The 17,777-nt window shown below is 36.7% G+C and overlaps 1 protein-coding gene across 1 annotated transcript in view; it reads right to left on the reverse strand.

Annotated features, from left to right (window-relative positions):
• The window catches only part of WDFY3 (WD repeat and FYVE domain containing 3), a 306,558-nt gene that overhangs the window by 50,202 nt on the left and 238,579 nt on the right, over positions 1 to 17,777 (reverse strand). Inside the window, exons 40-46 of the mRNA XM_015471703.3 lie at positions 17,493 to 17,602; positions 15,726 to 15,908; positions 14,497 to 14,654; positions 13,209 to 13,286; positions 11,502 to 11,729; positions 4,807 to 4,860; positions 2,473 to 2,641 (exon numbers count right to left, since the gene is read on the reverse strand). Of these exons, the coding sequence (XP_015327189.2) occupies positions 2,473 to 2,641; positions 4,807 to 4,860; positions 11,502 to 11,729; positions 13,209 to 13,286; positions 14,497 to 14,654; positions 15,726 to 15,908; positions 17,493 to 17,602 (980 nt within the window). The remainder of the gene's footprint in view (positions 1 to 2,472; positions 2,642 to 4,806; positions 4,861 to 11,501; positions 11,730 to 13,208; positions 13,287 to 14,496; positions 14,655 to 15,725; positions 15,909 to 17,492; positions 17,603 to 17,777) is intronic.

Genomic DNA, 17,777 nt, shown 5'->3' on the forward strand with positions numbered 1-17,777 from the left:
ACAGGACAAAAATATCATCTCTACTGGATACCTGGAGGACTGTTGGAGAACTAAATGAGGTAATTCCGATCAAGTGCTTAGGATCGTACATGATAAATAGTAAACTCTCAACAAGTGTCAGATGACGATGATGATAAACAGAGAGATTAGCAGAGTGAATGGTAACAGGGGTGATGCTAACGTGTGGGTTTTACTGAGGGGATACCATTAATAAATGGTCAGTCATTATCAGAAACAAGAATAAGGACAGCAAGTTATAAACATGATTATAAGAGATCCCACCTACATGGAGGGCCCATGAGGGCTATTTAAAGACTCACGTTATAAGTGGCACTATGGTCATTCAGACATGAATGAATCTGTTTAACTCAACAGATCATAAAGAGTAAGAACACAATTCTTTTTGATATAGAGCTGGATACTTTAATTTGCCCAATAAGTTAACATTTTACTGCCTACATTTTGATAATTTTATTGATAATCACAGGAGGTGAAATTAAAATCTGAGGATGAAGGTAACCACTGATATCCCAAAGTATAGGAAACAAACAGGCTCTAGGACTCTATCTCTAAATCTCACATTTAATATTCTTTAGTTTGTTTCCTCAAAAGTAATGTCACATCTATCTACTATAGTTGCTCTAAGAATTTTAGAAAAACATATCTGCTAGAATCCTACCCTTTGAACCCAAGTTATCAGAGGTTCTGGTTTGTCTTGGGAAGAACCTTATTTTCACATAGCAAAGACTACAATAAATAAGCTGGAGAAGGAAATGGCAACCCACTCCAGTATTCTTGCCTGGAGAATCCCATGGACAGAGGAGCCTGGCAACTACAGTCCATGGGGTTGCAAAGAGTCGGACACAACTGAAGTGACTTAGCATGCACACACAATAAATAAGCAAGAAAGAGCAAGTCTTGCTGAGGACATCCAGCAAGGGAAAAACTTCCAGCTGCTTTATTTATAGTTTGATGAATCAAAACCTCCAATTCTATATCTATCATAACATCTAGCACATCACAGTAAGGACACCAATATTTGTGGTTTTAGTTTAATTAGGATTTAGGAAAACTGAGGCTAAGAGAAGCTAAATGCCAATGACCCAAACACATCACCACAAACTGTGAATTATATACCTTGGTTATATATTGGTATATACCTTGGTTATATACCAATTATATACCTTGGTTATATGGCTATAACACAGCTTTGGACTGATCTCAATGACTTTGCCGATGCAGTGTCAAGAAATAAGAAGGCTGAAAACTCTGTTTACTAAAAATTTCAAGGATTCTACGAAAACGTTAGGTCACTTATGAAATATTTAGTAATTCATAGTCATCATGAGAGAAAACAGGTATGATACGAGAAGCTGACCACAACTATAGATAAATGCTTTATGTTGACATGGCCATATACTATTAGATTTTTATCAATTAGATCTGCAAATAATTTTTAACTTATACTTTTAATTCACATTCCAGGGCTTTATCTATGGACTATACCAAGACTTTACAATTTATGATTATTTCAGAGGCTTAAAAAATAACAATGGATTGATTTTACTTTTTCAACATCAACTGAGTCCCCATTGTGTGCTAGACATGAAATAATCTCTGCCTCTGAGAAACTGATAATTTAGGAAAACATAAAATCACTGAAATTGCTGTAAAAGATACGACTACAGTGCCACTGCAGCCAGGGCAGCTGAACGAGAAGGCTTCAGTGGAGGACAGTGGGATCAGTATCTTAGGACAAAATTGGGAAGGTCCAGCTCACAGAGAAGCTGTAGAGGAAGGCAGAGGGCACACATATATAGATGTCCAGAATCAAAAAGCCCATGTCCATTTTAGTCCAATCCTTGATCATATGCAGGTCTTACTAGGCTCACAAAGTATAGATTTGCAATAATATGTTTTAGTTCATAGGAGAAAAGATCATTATTTCTTACTGTTGGCTAACATGCACTAATAACACATTTAATGGTTGTTTTAATCTTATAAATATTCACTTAGTTATTAGGGCCTTAACTTAAAATATCAGGTACCACAGAGAATTCTGCCAGATACAGTGAAAAAAAAAAAAAAAAAAATCAAGCCAATGGGTACATGACATTCATCTATAGGCTATAAAGAAGAGCCAGTCTCTTTAGTTTTGATATAGAAATCCATCTTTAAGAAGGTTGATATACTAAAATATGCATAGATACTTTTAATAAGTTTGGCCCTACTGTTTATAATATATAAATAGTCGCTCAGTCATATCCAACTCTTCGTGACCCCATGGACTATAACCTGACAGGCTTCTCTGTCCATGGACTTCTCCAGGCAAGAATACTGGAGTGGGTAGCCATGTTCTTCTCCAGGAAGGTCTTCCTACTGTTTATCATTGCTAATATTTTTCATATGAATTGAAGTAGAAGGAATGCTCCCAAGTGTTTTTAATTAAAGTCAGAGAGGAAGGCTGCTGACCTTTGACTTTAGCAATCGTGTCTTCACCATGTTCTGGTTCTTGCTGAGCAGCTTCTCCTTCAGAGCTCTCTACGATGGCATCCTGCACAATGGCTGGGTTGCCGGAGGCTAGTCGCATGTAGTATTCTTTACTGTCATAACTTACGGCTCTTCTGTATCGAGCAGGCTTCTATGGAACAGCAAAAGGAAAGTGCTCAGCTAATTCATCTTTAAGAATTAATAGACTGTACATAGTAAGAGCACAGACTTTTGGGTTAGGTTTCTCTCTTTTTAAATTGTACTGACTTTTAGAAGACATACATAAAACAACATTAGCAGTTTTGTCCTTTCCGAAAAAAGAAATACATCATCTTTGTCAAATGTTTCCATGTTAGTAGAGCACAGTCTTCCTGATGCAGCAGTACAGTAGAGAGAACACCCAGTGTCAGAAAGCATCATGTTGTAAGGGGATGTCCAGTTTGTGGAGAGCCTGGAATTTTGTTTCTGCCCCAAGTAAACAGCTTAGGCCTAAAGGGCCATCCCTTTGGTAGGAACTACCTGTGTGTGTACTGCAGATACTTGGAGGTAGAAACCCAGAACTGCCCTTTTCCTCCTGGTATTCCCGTGTCTCACCGTAACACTGGGAATGGCCCAACCCTTCAGAGTCCTGACCCCACATGGAATGCACTGGCTTCAGGCCAGATGACACCATCTGGTTCACCTGCTACTCCAGCTTCTGTCTCCAATTTGCTAAAATAACCCAGTTGTTTGTTGTGTAAAAGAATATGATCCAGAAACTTAACAAATAAATGAGTGTATCAAGAACATACATAAGTCCATTTTGAAGGAGAAATTAATTACCCAGAAACATCAGAAGAGATTTAACTTTTTGGTGTTTAATACAGAGCATTTTCTTTTCAGAATAATTAATATTTATCTTAAAAAACAGGTTTTCCAGTTGACCCAAATTTTTTCTTAAAACAACAAACAATGAGAAATTAAGGTTTAAAATTTCCTATAAAAATGCAAGACCAAAGGGAAAAGTTTATATGTTCCTTGACCAGAATGACCCAGACTTTGAATTAACAATTAAGAAAAAGATAAGAGTTTGAAACACGCTTAAAGACCTTCTCTTTCTAAACATTACTTTCCTTCCCCATTAAAATCTAATTGAAAATATTCTATCAGCCTAACTCTCCATCAAATAGTTAATACGTACTGTCTACAAAAATACTTATATTAAGTAAAACTCTTTTAAAAATGATTTTGAAGTAAAATGGAAAAAAAGTGTCCAACTGGATGAAATATTTAGACTAAAATACTGAACCAATTTTGAGGTGAAAAGATACCTAACTCAAGCCACCGCTACCCTTAACTTCAGGTTGTAGACTTAGAACGAAGAGAGCTGCAAGCTAACTGATGAACGATATGCAGCAAATGAAAACTGGACTATGTAACACGCAAGTACTGAAATGCTGTAAAATAATATTACAATTATGGAAGGATGAATCTGATGAATTAATAAGAATATTGTAGTATTTTTTGAAATGAAAGCAGGGTAGTTAATTTTGTATTATAACAATTCTCTACACAAGATTTAACAATTATCTTCAACTCAAAATTGTTCATTTTTAAAAAGATGAAAGCATAGTTAGTGATGGGCAAGACAATGAATTAACAAATGTGGGACAACATCTTGGATACTGACTTCATATCTGATTCGGAACTAAAAGGATTCTCCCCCAAATATTTTGAGGTAAATTTCTGTGTTGTAAAGTTCTGCATTTTTTTTTACTGCTTATGTATTGAATCTTCCCGCAAAAAGAAAACAATTATATAAATTTAAATTAAAATAAAATAGTATTTAAAAGTGATCATACACTTAGTTTCCATTTAGTTCCTTCTGATTGAAAAAGTAATTTTAAGAGAGAATACACTTGCAGTCTCAAAATATATATTGTTTAGTATCTAGAAGAATTAAATGAGAAGTTGAAAACAAACTTGGTGGTGTCCGGCTGCCCATTACTAACATGCCTTGGGACTTGTTAGTTTATGTGTGAAGCGGTACACTTTTCACGGTGAGAGCGATGGGTATTCAGCCTGTTAGTGAGCTGCATAGGGATCCTAGAAAGCTAATCGGAACAAAGCAAGAGAGATGAGAACATCTCTTAGTAGGAATGAAATTCACTTTTTTCAACTCCATGGAACTTACAGAAATAGCAAATTGAAAGTTATCCCTTTAGGTTAGTCTAGTCTACCATGCACTAATATAAAATAAAACAAAACCAAAACAAAGAAATTAAAATAAAAAAACTGTAAGCATTTGGCATTCTTTTATGGTATTTTGTGGTTTACCTTTTGAGGAATGATATCATCAGGTGTCTCAGGCTGTTTACTTGGGATCTCAGACTGAAAATAGGGTATTAAGTATAGACACATCAGAAAAAAATAACAAAGAGCAACACAAAAATAAAATACTCTTGAGGATTGTATGAAATATGGAAGATGCACTCACACAAAATTAATATGATATCCTAAGCTGCTTGAAATAATCACTGAGCATCTTGTGATTATTTTCTCAATTATCAAAGGTGGTTTTAAAGTAAAACATAACTGCTAAAATTCTCAAGGTTACTGAACAAGACAGACTTCAAAGTCACACAGACAAAACTTGAGCACAGGCTGCCAGTGTCTTGGACAATTTAGAGACAACTCTTTATATGGCTTCAAAGGAAAAACAGAGAAATTTGGATAATGGAACCTAGTTCTAGCTATTATTAATATCTTGAATCTAACTTTTACTGTGCTTATCTCTCGATCTGTTTTGCAACAGAAGCAACTGGTTTGAACTATTATCTACAATATCCCAAACCACAGAAATCACTAAGTGCTTGTTAGTGAAAAAACATCTTCCCCTAAAAGCCAGAGGACCTTCTTCTTTTGCTGCCTTCATAGCTGAGATCCCAGAGAGGCTGAAAGTGGAAGCAAGCTTGGATTATCAGCCTCCAAACGGAAAGTTTCTCTAAACATTACTTTTTAAACAATAAGGTAGCTGCTTTATATTTTATTCTCAGAATGAAACTGAGTAACAAGAAGGCAGGATCTTTGAGCTGCAGCGCGTGGCCTGTGCATGTACACATACAAACGGATAGCTACAGACAATAACACATCCAAGCAACCTTCCAGTTCTTCTTTTCACAGTTTGTATTTGGAGATGACTTCCAGTACCTGGCCTTACAGTAAATATGAGCAGGCAAAATGCTTTCATAAATGTTTGCTTCCCCTGGCAAAACAAATGCGGAACTACTGGGCATACTTTCAAGTATTTAATATGGTTTAATAAACATCTCTCCTTAAAAGCGAACTTTTAAAAGCATACCTTACGTTGACAGATAATCTTTAAAACACACATCCATGTTCCCAATCGTGGTAAAGGTTTGGGTTACATAAGTATTACTACACATTTGTTGAGACTCACAGAATGGTGCACTTAGGATTTATATGTAAAATTCATGTCAATAAAAAAAGAATTCTGAACAAATACTGAATTCCATTGCTACACATGTGGAAGTGTTTAGGGGTGAAAGGTACTGATTTCTCTAACTCATTTTGAAATTAATTAAAAAATAAAACAAGACAGACCACTGGACAGATGTGTGATAAACCAATATAGCAAAATGGACCAACTACTATTGTCAAACCTAATTCTGATGTCTACTATATATCCCCAACTAGAATGTGGGCAGGGTCTGACATGTACACGATAGTGTGTTCCCTGGAGCGTATGACGGAGGGCTGGTTTAATACACATTTGCTCACTGAGCCACTAACTGAGGTTCTTATTTTACTAAAAGGTACAGTGTTCAACATCAAAGCTATATGTATACTAATAATTTTAGTATATCATAGTTCTATTTAATTTAAAAAATTATATATTATTATTATAACTATGTTTATACAGAAATTAAAATTTTTCAATGTCAGAATTTCTAGTAAATAATTTTATAGTTCCTTTACTTCTAAGTTTTCTCTGTTATTGGCAATGGAATTTCCTGAGCCACTTAGTTCATACATAGCATATAAAAATATATGCAGAGGAAGCCACAGGAGACTCACTTAATTACAAGAAAAGGAACTTAGGTGAGTTGTTTACCCTTCTGCCCTGAGCAGCTCAACATTAAAGGGAAACAGTGAGGGTTTTATCCCAATAATATTTGCAAAGAACAGTCAATTTGTTTGAGACTATTATTCTGTAAAAATAAGGGGCTTGTAGAATTAAAACCTGGTTTTAGTACTTAAATATAATTTTAAAGTGACAAAGTTTGGAATTTTATTCTCCTTCCTCAGGATTCAGAGCAGCTAGCTGCTTAAAAACCACCAGGTTTTGTATTTGCATCATTTCCCAGGCTCACATCTTAGTATTTATAAATAATATTACCACTTAAAATACAGAATTATAGTACAACTCAGTATAGCTATTTTAGATTTGAAATCGACCCTCCAAGAAAAGTCCCTGTGCAAAGGGACTTTGAAGTGCAATTAGAAAATTTTCCACATGTACATAACTTTTCTCAGGACAAAATTAATTTTTGTTCTCATTAAAATAATTTTAGTTGATAAAACTTCAAAGCTTTCAATTCTGTGGCAAATGAAACACTAAAATATTCTCTTCATTCTACAAACAAACATCTAACTTAAAAATAAAGTTCAAAACTTACAATAAAAGATAAGCTACATTTTAACACAGTATGTAGCATTATCCAGGTTTAAGAAATAATGACCAAAGAAATAATCACTTGATTATATATAACACATCAAACATTTTAAAACAAGAAATAACTTTGAAATCATCATTGTATGTTCACCTTAAGCAACAGGACTAAAGAGTTAAATGTTACTTAAAACAATGATTCTTCTTAATAAATAAGGTGAAGATCAAATCACTTGTCCTTACTCCAGGCAGAACCTATTATACCTCTCAAGAGGCTTCAAAAGCAATTTTTAGTACCTGTTATACCTGAAATCAGAGAAGGCAATGGCACCCCACTCCAGTACTCTTGCCTGGAAAATCCCATGGGCGGAGGAGCCTGGTAGGCTGCAGTTCATGGAGTTGCTAAGAGTCAGACATGACTGAGCGACTTCACTTTCACTTTTCACTTTCATGCATTGGAGAAGGAAATGGCAACCCACTCCAGTGTTCTGGCCTGGAGAATCCCAGGGACGGGGGAGCCTGGTGGGCTGCCGTCTATGGGGTCGCACAGAGTCGGACACGACTGAAGCGACTTAGCAGCAGCAGCATACCTGAAATACCTCTTAGGTTGCGAAAAGTACTGCCTATATTTTATAAAGATGGGTACAAGGAGAATGGCGCATTTCCACAAGCGTAAAGGAAAGACGTGACTGGTCTCTGATTCTGGGAGGCAACATTCAAAATGGTTCAGAGTAGAGGAGGATTTTCTATGAAACTGACGAAGCTTATACCTCAACAGTCCTCACTTCCTACAGGCTCCTTGCAAAGCCCTGCAAGAGAGGCTCTAGCAATTTTTTATTCATAATGCCATACTCTTTTTATTATAGAGCCTCCCCAAGTTACAGAAACTTTACACCCCATAAAATTTGACTCTAGCCCTTTGTAGTGCAAGAATAATTAGGAAAATTCTCTAAGAATATTGAATGGGAAGCAATGGATAAATTCTAATTCAGGAAGAAAGAGCTCTGACAAGTCCATTCATTGAACACTTATTAAGCTCTATATACGCTTCAGCATTAGAGAGAAACCCTAATACACAGGACTTTCCTGTGGTCCAGTGGCTGGGTGTAGCCTTCCAGTGCAGGCGGTGCAGGTCCCATCACCAGCTTGGGAGCTAAGATCCTGTATGACTTGTGGCCAAAAAAAAAAAAAAAAAAGCCTAAACACAACATGTAGGCAATGCTGTAGCAATTTCAACAAAAACTTTTAAAAAATGGTCCACATCAAAAAATTCTTTGAAAAAAAAAAAAAAAAATCTAGTATGTGGTTTCTCTCTGAAAGAAATTCACTGTCTGTTTGATAATGTCTCAAAACCACCAGAGATTGGAATCTTTTTTAAAGACTGATTCAACTCCTGAGGAATTATCAACCTATAGTTATTATATCTTGCTCTGCTACTTAGTATTATATCTTGCCCTGCTACCTAGAAGAGATTCCTTAATTTTCTAGGCTTCTATTTCTCATCTGTGAAATTGGGATAATAACATAACTACACTTCAGAGGGCCCTGAAATTGTAAGTAAATGCTCTGCAGAGCATCAACCGCATTGTGCCTTGTAAGTATCTGTGCACTCTCTCTTTAATATTTATCATTTGTTTATTTATTTACCTGTGCCAAGTATTCGTTGCAGCACGTGGGACCTCTTTTAGTCGTGGCATGCATACTCTTAGTTGTGGCATGTGGGAATTTAGTTCCCTGACCAGGGATCGAACCCTGGCCCCGTGCATTGGGAGTGGAGAGTCTTAGCCACTGGACCACTAGAAGTCCCTGCTCTTTTTTATTTTACAATAGAAGTTAGTGAAATAGAAGCATTTGCTTCTACTTTTTGGAATTTTCCTTGATATTAATATTGCCAGATGGCATATTCCATAAAAAAGTGGACATTTAATGGTGTTTCAAGTTTACAGATTTTGAACTAGCACCACCAAAATCATTATTCATTTGGAAAATTTCATCATAGCATATTAACCCTGACTTTACATGAACTAAAGCAGCATGAATTCCACCATCTGTAATCACCTCCCCTTCCCACCTGCTTTTTCCTTTTTTGTAAATGTATCTCTAACATTTCTCAACTGCCTTGTATTTTGCAATATGTAAGCCAATTGTTGGGGGGGGGTGCGGGGGGGGGCGCAGGGAAAGCTCCCTATGGTGCACACTTATTTCTGAGACTGTTTATAGATTTCACAGGCTGATGAACTCCTTTGATCAGGTAAAATGCTAATGGATATTAAGGTTGTAAGTGTGAACTCTGAATAGATTATTATGTTTTTATCTGATATAGAACTTCAAACACACTTTTGTAACTTAAGGTTTTGGGAGGTAAGGAGGGGACAAGGGATAAATTGAAGATCGGGATTGACATATATACACTACTACATATAAAATAGATAACTGATAAGGACCTGCTGTATAGCAGATATAGAGTTCCTTGTATAGCACAGGGACTCTACTCAATACTCTGTAATGGCCTGTATGGGAAAAGAATCTAAAAAAGAGATATATTTATATGTATAACTAAATCACTTTGTTGTACAGCTGAAACTAACAACACTGTAAATTAACTATACTCTGATAAAAATTTTTGAAAATACTTTTTAAAAAAAGGACACTGTTGTAAGAAGCAATGGAGTACACACGGTTAAAAAAAAAAGAAAACCTATGGTTATGTAACTCAAAAAGTATATATCTCAGTTATATAGTGAATGGTCTCATATTTAAGAGAGCACATTCATCTTCTATTTTCATATTTTTGAAGGTGAAGGTGAAGTCGCTCAGTTGTGTCTGACTCTTTGCGACCCTGTGGACTATAGCCTACCAGGCTTCTCAGTCCATGGAATTCTCCAGACAAGAATACTGGAGTGGGTTACCATTTCCTTCTCCAGAGGATCTTTCCAACCCAGGGATCGAACCCGGGTCTCCCGCATCGGAGGCAGACGCTTTAACCTCTGAGCCACCAGGGAAGCCCAATTCATATTCTTAAATGTATTCAATTTGAATGAGTGTTGACTTCATAAAAATATTTTATCAAAATGCTACAGGCTTAAATTCTTAATCAATTATTTACTTGGGAAAAATGGATGAATAATCAGAGACTGTACTGCTAGTCTGCTCTGACAAAAGTATGTGCTATTAGAAGGCTGCAAAAATATGGGTGGGTTTTTTTTTCTACAGAGTGCACTAGTATGAGAAATTATAGTGCTTTAAGTTAAAATTTACAAAGTATGGCGTTTTTGACAGAATGAAATAGCTTTGAGAAAAACAAAACTTTAGGGAGCAATCTTTAAAAAATCGTAAACAACTATATATTAGCAGGTCTAAGATCTACGATATTCTAAATAGCAACAGGACAAAGTGGAGTCAATTAGCACAAGATAGATGAAGCCAGGGTTTTGGCTGAGAAAAAAAGAGGCACTGGAGCAATCCAAGTCGTCTCATGTTACACCATCTTCTCACTAGAAGACACACGTGCCAAGTCTGCTTTATTAATCTTGGTTTCTTCCATTGTTGAGAGAATCATGTCTCAGTCAAGAATGTGAAAGCACTTCAACTGTGAAGGGGTTTCTCTTCCTCAATTTGCAGTGACTTTACTGGGGAAGACTGCATTTTCCCAAATGTTAAAAAAAAAAAAAAAGCATGATTCTTAAATCATGATCAATTTATAGACAACATTTTTCTGGTCAGTGCAAAAATCTGAATGAAGGCTTTAGGAAGGGCAACTTGTCTGAATAAAAAGAAATTTAAGGGCAAATGCTGTCTGTTTTTTACTGGCGGAACCTGTGATGAAGCTTCTCAACATAACTGGGATGATCTAGACACTCGGGCTACTATTATTCTTTGACTGTGCTCTGCATTTCTTCAGAGTACTGCTTAGTGGCTGTGTTATTTTATTTACTTAACAGTCAGATAGTGCTTATTCTGTGCTAGACACTTTTCTGAGTACTTGACTAATTTTAATCACTTAATCCTCCTAATGGCTTCTAAGATGGAGCTGCTATTTTTCTCCATTTTAGGCGTGAAGAAAGCAGAACCTAAAGAGGTTCAAGTGGCTGATACTAGGTTATCAGCTACTGACTGGGCAGCCGGCTCCAGGGTCTCCAACCTAAACTGCTTCACTGTGCGATCTCCCTGCTTATCTTTTCATTCCATCGCCACCATCCTGACAGTGCCAATGTAATACAGTTCATTGAATTTTCTAGATCAGGTATTTTACGTAACTGATCTAATAAGAGAAAATGCTTGCAAAAAAAGAAGGGAAACTTGAGACCGCCATGACAAACGCTGACTTTTGAGCACTCACCGCCACGTTGGTTTCCTGCTCCATTTCTGGCACGTAAGGGTAATGGTTATAAAACATATCATTTCGCACCATTTTTTTCCTCATTCTGCAGGGACCCTCTGTCATCTCCAACATCCACTTGTCGAGATGGGAACCAATGGGGGGGCCCCAGAGTCCCCGCTCCCGCAGCAGCTCATACTCGATCTGGCACCACTCTTCCGTCACGTACTTCAGGGCATTTTGCTGACGCTAAGGGAGTAGGGGTGGAGGGGAGTCCAGGTTGGTTTTCAAGCAAAAGCAGGAGCAACAATTAAAAGTCTATAAACAGCTTAAAACCAAGTTAGTATTTGGTAACAGAACCCAATCCACGCCATTTCAGTCAATATCATAAAAGTAAAATTATACTTATTTATGGCTAAAATACGCTATTTTGTGAGAAGGTGGAGTTTTAGTGATGGCCCAAGGGGATTATTTTAGCTCCAAGTTCCGTGGAAGGTATGTACAGGGTAGCTTGTGCGGTACACTCGACCAGAGTGTAGAAGAAACTTGTAACTCAAGACACAGGGAAGATGGCAATATTATTTATGAAAACACAGTGTAATGGCTTGTCCAATGAGAGATAAAAAAGACATGAATTTAAGGCTGAATCCCCTTCCCTACCCTAGACTGTAAAGCAGTTACCAGAACAAGAATAAAAGAAAATCTACAAAGCCAGGTCAAGAAATATTGCCAACACACTAGATACCTGCTGATCTCAGTAACATTTCCAATACTTTTAGGTAAAGAATATACACGTGCAGTTCTGATAGGGAACTTAACATTTATATAAAAAGAAAAGGATAATCATTTTTACTTGGCCACTGGGAGAAATTCAAATCAACTTACTGCAAGGGAAACTTACGACTTGTGGAATAACTTCTTGCTATTGTCAAATGCCAAAATGTGTAACATTTCAACAGTAGATGCTTATGACTAACTTTAGCTAATGATTCATGAAATATAAGCATATACTTTTAAAGTCTAGGAATAAAGATCTCTTTATATAACTAACCCTAATGGTTATTGAAGAAGTCATCTTGATGTTATATGATACTGTAATAGTACTTATGTGTTCCTGACGGGAGGAAATCACCTGTAATAACTAAGTATCTAGTATCATGCCCATAAAATATTAGCAGCTTATCATTCAGAAATCCTTAATGCATATAATTTAGCTGCCATGGAAATATTTAGGATACATTGTCAAGTAATTATGAATTAATCAAGATTTCACTGAAGTTTTTATTGACAAAATTACTAAGAACTTGTAATAATAAAAAAAAAAACTTTATGTTTTAATTTTTTAGAATTTTAAGAGACTTCTCAGAGACTTTGATGCACATGTTTATAATCTCTGTATTAAGTCTGAAAAAGGGATCTTCTGACATTTTAATTTTTATTAGGAACAAACACATGAAATATGATGGTCATGAATGTTATTAGAGTTCAGCTGTGCTGATCTCCAGTCTGTCACTTTTTAATGCAGTTTGCCCAAAGGAACTTCCACTCTTTCTGTCTTAAAACCAATGGCCAAAGTAGCTGTTGCCAGGAATAACTAAAAACATCACCTTTGATTATGAATGCAGTTCAGCAACTTACTCTTAAAAGCAGGAGGAAGATAACAAGGGGAACAGTCTTTTCTCACTTGAGAAATGCAAAACAAACCATTATTATGGTTATGACTCTTACCTCCTGGTATTCCTTATATTGTGTGTCTACCAAGTCACGAACAACAGCGATGTGTGTAAACATCCACTGAGAAATCTCCTAATAATGGGTGGGAAAAGAGTCTTAATATTTCATGGATTTTCTGAAAAAGAAAATGTTAACTAGCCTTGCAATAAGGCAGTTAGTTAAAATTCTATTAAAGGCATCACAACATCTCAAATATCTCACAAAAAACTGTGAAGGATGAATTATCTGATGAATCTGATGGAGGCTTATGTGATGGACTCAGATCCCAACACCCCAACCCCTACTGCCCCTTCAAGGAAGGGCTCACTGCCACAGCTTCTGGGTGTGCTGTCCGTACTTCAGGGATCATCTCAGCTGCAGAGAGCTGCCGTGTACCCCACAATCACTGCCTGATTTGGGGGCAAGCGGGCTGAGCCATTTCAGCTCAGTACAACTCCGCCAGGTCACTTTGGTACCAAGGCTCCACTTGGGTCTACCTGGTCTGTCGCCAGACCTGCACTGTACCCTGACATTTCCCCATAAGCAGTCCTGCCTCGTTTTTATCCCTACCACAAATATCAAAGTGAAAGTGGAAGTGAAGTCACTCAGTTGTGTCCGACTCTTAGCGACCCCATGGACTGCAGCCCACCAGGCTCCCCCGTCCATGGGATTTTCCAGGCAAGAGTACTGGAGTGGGGTGCCATCGCCTTCTCCACAAATATCAAGGGCACCCCTAATAAGCAGCTTGCATACTAAACCCTCTCTCAGAATGCGCTTGCTAGGGAGCCCAACCTGACACATGGAATGACTCGTATACATGGTTTCTCCCAGATGCTTTTCACTGCTGCCACTGAGATTCTGAGATGGCCAAGAGTATGAGGAGGAAGAAATTAATGCTGGACGTGCAGGGGTCAAAAAAAAAATAAAAAATTGGTGTGTATAATAAAATTATTTAAAAAGTCATTTTGTTATTGATTTAAAATTTATATAACTATTAATAATAGAACTATTGAATGCTTGAAAAAATTGGGAAAAACTATAGTCTGATCATATATCAATATCTGAAATCTCATCTTATATTCATTCATGACATGGATCAAATATACAACATTCATAGTGCAACTGTACCATAATAAAATGGGAGAAGACCCCATTACCAGAGTTATCTCTCTGTCCGAAAGCAAAAATGTACAGTGTCAATTCAAATCATATGCTTGTATGTGTTAAGTGTATTATATAAAACACTGTAACTAAACCTTGAAATACAAAGTTCTAATATCATTAATAAAACTAAACGATGTACCTGGGTGGAAAGGCTGTGTTTATGAAGCCCGCTTTCCTTTCGATTCCTTCTTGATCCCGTTAACTTGGAAAGACCAAAGCCACTGCTGACACGGGACAATTTGGATTGTGTGGTGGGCATTAAAGCTTCTCCTCGACTTATGCACTTCTTTTCATGGGCTACAGAATTAAAATTAAGAGTATTTTACAATTTTTCCATGTATTTACTCGCCTTACTTTTAATACTTTCTCATCATAGTTACAAAGCACATTTCTGTAGTTATCAAAAGCATCTGTAAATGCTGTCTTAGATACAACATTTACTTATCTTGTGTAAGGATACCTGCTTAATAATTATTGTACTGGCTGGACTCACATTTGGGTGAAAACTCATAGCTCTGCAATGCTATGCAAATTTATTTTAACTGTCATCAATTTCTTTGTTAATAACAATTCACAATGCCCTACCTAGAGTCCATGGTGTTGTGTATACTTTGGAATTTAAAAAGTTCTGGATTTTAAAAAGGTGATACGGTATGTATACTATATGTTATACAATACCATCTGAGGATCTAGAGTATTAAACCATAATGAATAAAATAATAACTAATATTTCTGCAACAAAATGTATGAATATTCATGCCTAGTAGGAGAAACAAAGATAGGTTAGGTTTTGCCACCAAGTGAGTTCTGACATCAAATTAATAATAACATTTTGGATTTTTAGGGTTTTGGCGCTTTAGAATTATAGATAAGGGATATGGAGTCGTAGCCAAGATGATGACCATACTGAAGTTGTGAGCAATATATTATTTACCATGCTCATAGATACCTCGATGTATAACACATCTCAGATTAAAAAAAAAAAAAAATCTAAGAAGAAAAGCTTAATTTCAGTATAATCATTCTGAAAGTGAAAGTGCTCAGTAGTGTCCAACTCTTTGCAACCCCATGGAATTCTCCAGGCCAGAATACTGGAGTGGGTAGCCTTTCCCTTCTCCAGGGGATCTTCCCAACCCAGGGATCAAACCCAGGTCTTCCGCATTGCAGGTGGATTTTTTACCAGCTGAGCCTCAAGGGAAGCCTGATACAATATAATCATTCTAGAATGGTCTATACTGTATTGATTTTCATTTCTACTGCCATCATAATATCCTTTGGGGAAAGTTTTAATTTCATATCTAAAGGGCACCCATATAGGACAGTCATGTTTAAGTCTCTTGGCCACATGGTATCTGTAAACGTTCTTACCTAGATGATTCTGCCAGCACTTCAAACTAGCTTCTTCGATGAGCGGCCTTGCTATAGCTATGTCCACGTGGCCTCTTTCATTCACAGGTAGAGTGACTTTGAAAAGCTCCTCCAAGACTTGTTTCTTACTATGAATTAATTCCGTCCAAACTCTGTTGACAGCTTTTATGAGAAGCTGACGCCCTAGGAAATGAAAAACAGCAAGTGATCAAAAATAATACAAAGGTAGTTAGTATTTTTTTAATTGTTTTACATCTAAGAATTTCAACTTAGATGTACAGTACTTAATCATCCAAAAAAAAAAAAAAAAAGTTTCACATTATAGCCAGCTCAGTTAAAAAAAAAAAAAAAGAAAGAAAGAAAATGATTATTCAGATAACCAAAAACGTGGCTGGCTACTTGGAAAATTTAAAGTAACTTTCCATTCAAGCAAAAAGAGTGCATTTTAATTTATAAAACTGGAAATCACATATACATTTTATTATCTAGCTTATATTGAAAGAAAAGAATATACTCCTCACTTAAAAGTAAATTTTAGATCTAAATATTGGGTTGGCTAAAAATTTCCCTTGGGTTTTTCCATACTATCCTATGGGAAAACCTGAACAAACTTTTTGGACAATTCAATATTTAAGTACGCTCACTAATAAGTTAACTGTTCTTGAATAGTTTGCAAAAGGAAAGAAATGATAAACTTTTTTAGAATTTTTACTATTAAATTCCATCTTACTTTGGACTACTGCTCTAGACCAGTCAATATCTGGCAAGCAGCAGGATCACTTGGGAGTTTGTTAAAACAGATTGCTGGTCTCCACCTTCCAGAGTATCTGAGTACTGAGTACTCAGCAGATCTGAGTCAGACCAGAGAATCTGCTTTTCCAACAAGTTCCCAAATGATGCCAATGTTTCTAGTCTGAGCCCTTCACTTTGGGGACCAGTTTTCTAGACTTAGTTCCTTGGGAGGAAACAATCCCAATTTCTTGGGATTCAAGAAATTTTGGTGAAATAACAGAACAAATTAATGCTTAAATGAATGAAAGAATAAGAACTGGACAAAGGATAAAATCATATGTAGAACGACCACACTATATATTGCTGGAGAAACAAACACTTCCGTAATTATCTAATCTTTTCAACTGAACATTGTTGGAATTAGAAATCAGTCCACCCGAAGACTTCAATGCATGGAACTTAACAAAATCAGTGGGAGAACTAGATTAAAAAAGAGAGAAAGAATAAAAATGGTAGTACTGACAACTTGTCTCAAGCAATATCTGCCTCTATGGTGACTGGCCTAATACTACCAAGAGCTGGCTCTCTTAATGATAAGCACCAATTTAGTGTTTGTGTTACTACTTGTACAAATGTATCACCAAGTTTTCCAGTGTTACTATGAAACGTGGAGGGCAAGAGTTGTCAGTGGTTAGTGGTTTACCCATCCCAGCATAAGGAGATACACAGCCAGCATGTCAGTGTATGTTGGTGGGTGTATTGTTATATGCTCAGGTATGCCCTAGGGGAGACAGACTGTCAATGTTGGCAGTTTCTGAAAGTTAGTTTTTTTGGCTATATCTTAACACATTATCGACCGGGGGATTTTTGCAGAAACTAACGCCTGTGGCCAGTGATTTGTTATGTAAGTGAATACCGAAACATCTCTGGTCAATAATGTTTGGGTAACAAAAGATGTATTAATACATTTCTGGTTAATAAGCTTGTCAGAAATGAGTGGAGAGAAAGGTGTGGGGGGGAAGTTGAGACAATTACCTTCACTAATATCTTGGCTGTAACCACCATCTGGTTCAATGTCCGAGGGGATCATAATATGCCATGTAGTCATGCGGGCTTCTGCTTCCAGTCCAAATCCATCCACATTGCTAGAAAATTCCAGGCAGTTTAAATTCTATGAAGGAAATTATTGTAGCTGCAAACTGTAATGACTATTACTCTGCAGACACCAGTGAATGCTGGCTCTGTCACAAAGTTCCATTAATGGCAGACAGACATTGGGCAGACTCACAAAACAGAACTTCTAATTTATCATGGAAATGT

The sequence above is a fragment of the Bos taurus genome, chromosome 6, assembly GCF_002263795.3.
Source record: "Bos taurus isolate L1 Dominette 01449 registration number 42190680 breed Hereford chromosome 6, ARS-UCD2.0, whole genome shotgun sequence".
NCBI classification, from domain to species: Eukaryota; Metazoa; Chordata; class Mammalia; order Artiodactyla; family Bovidae; genus Bos; species Bos taurus.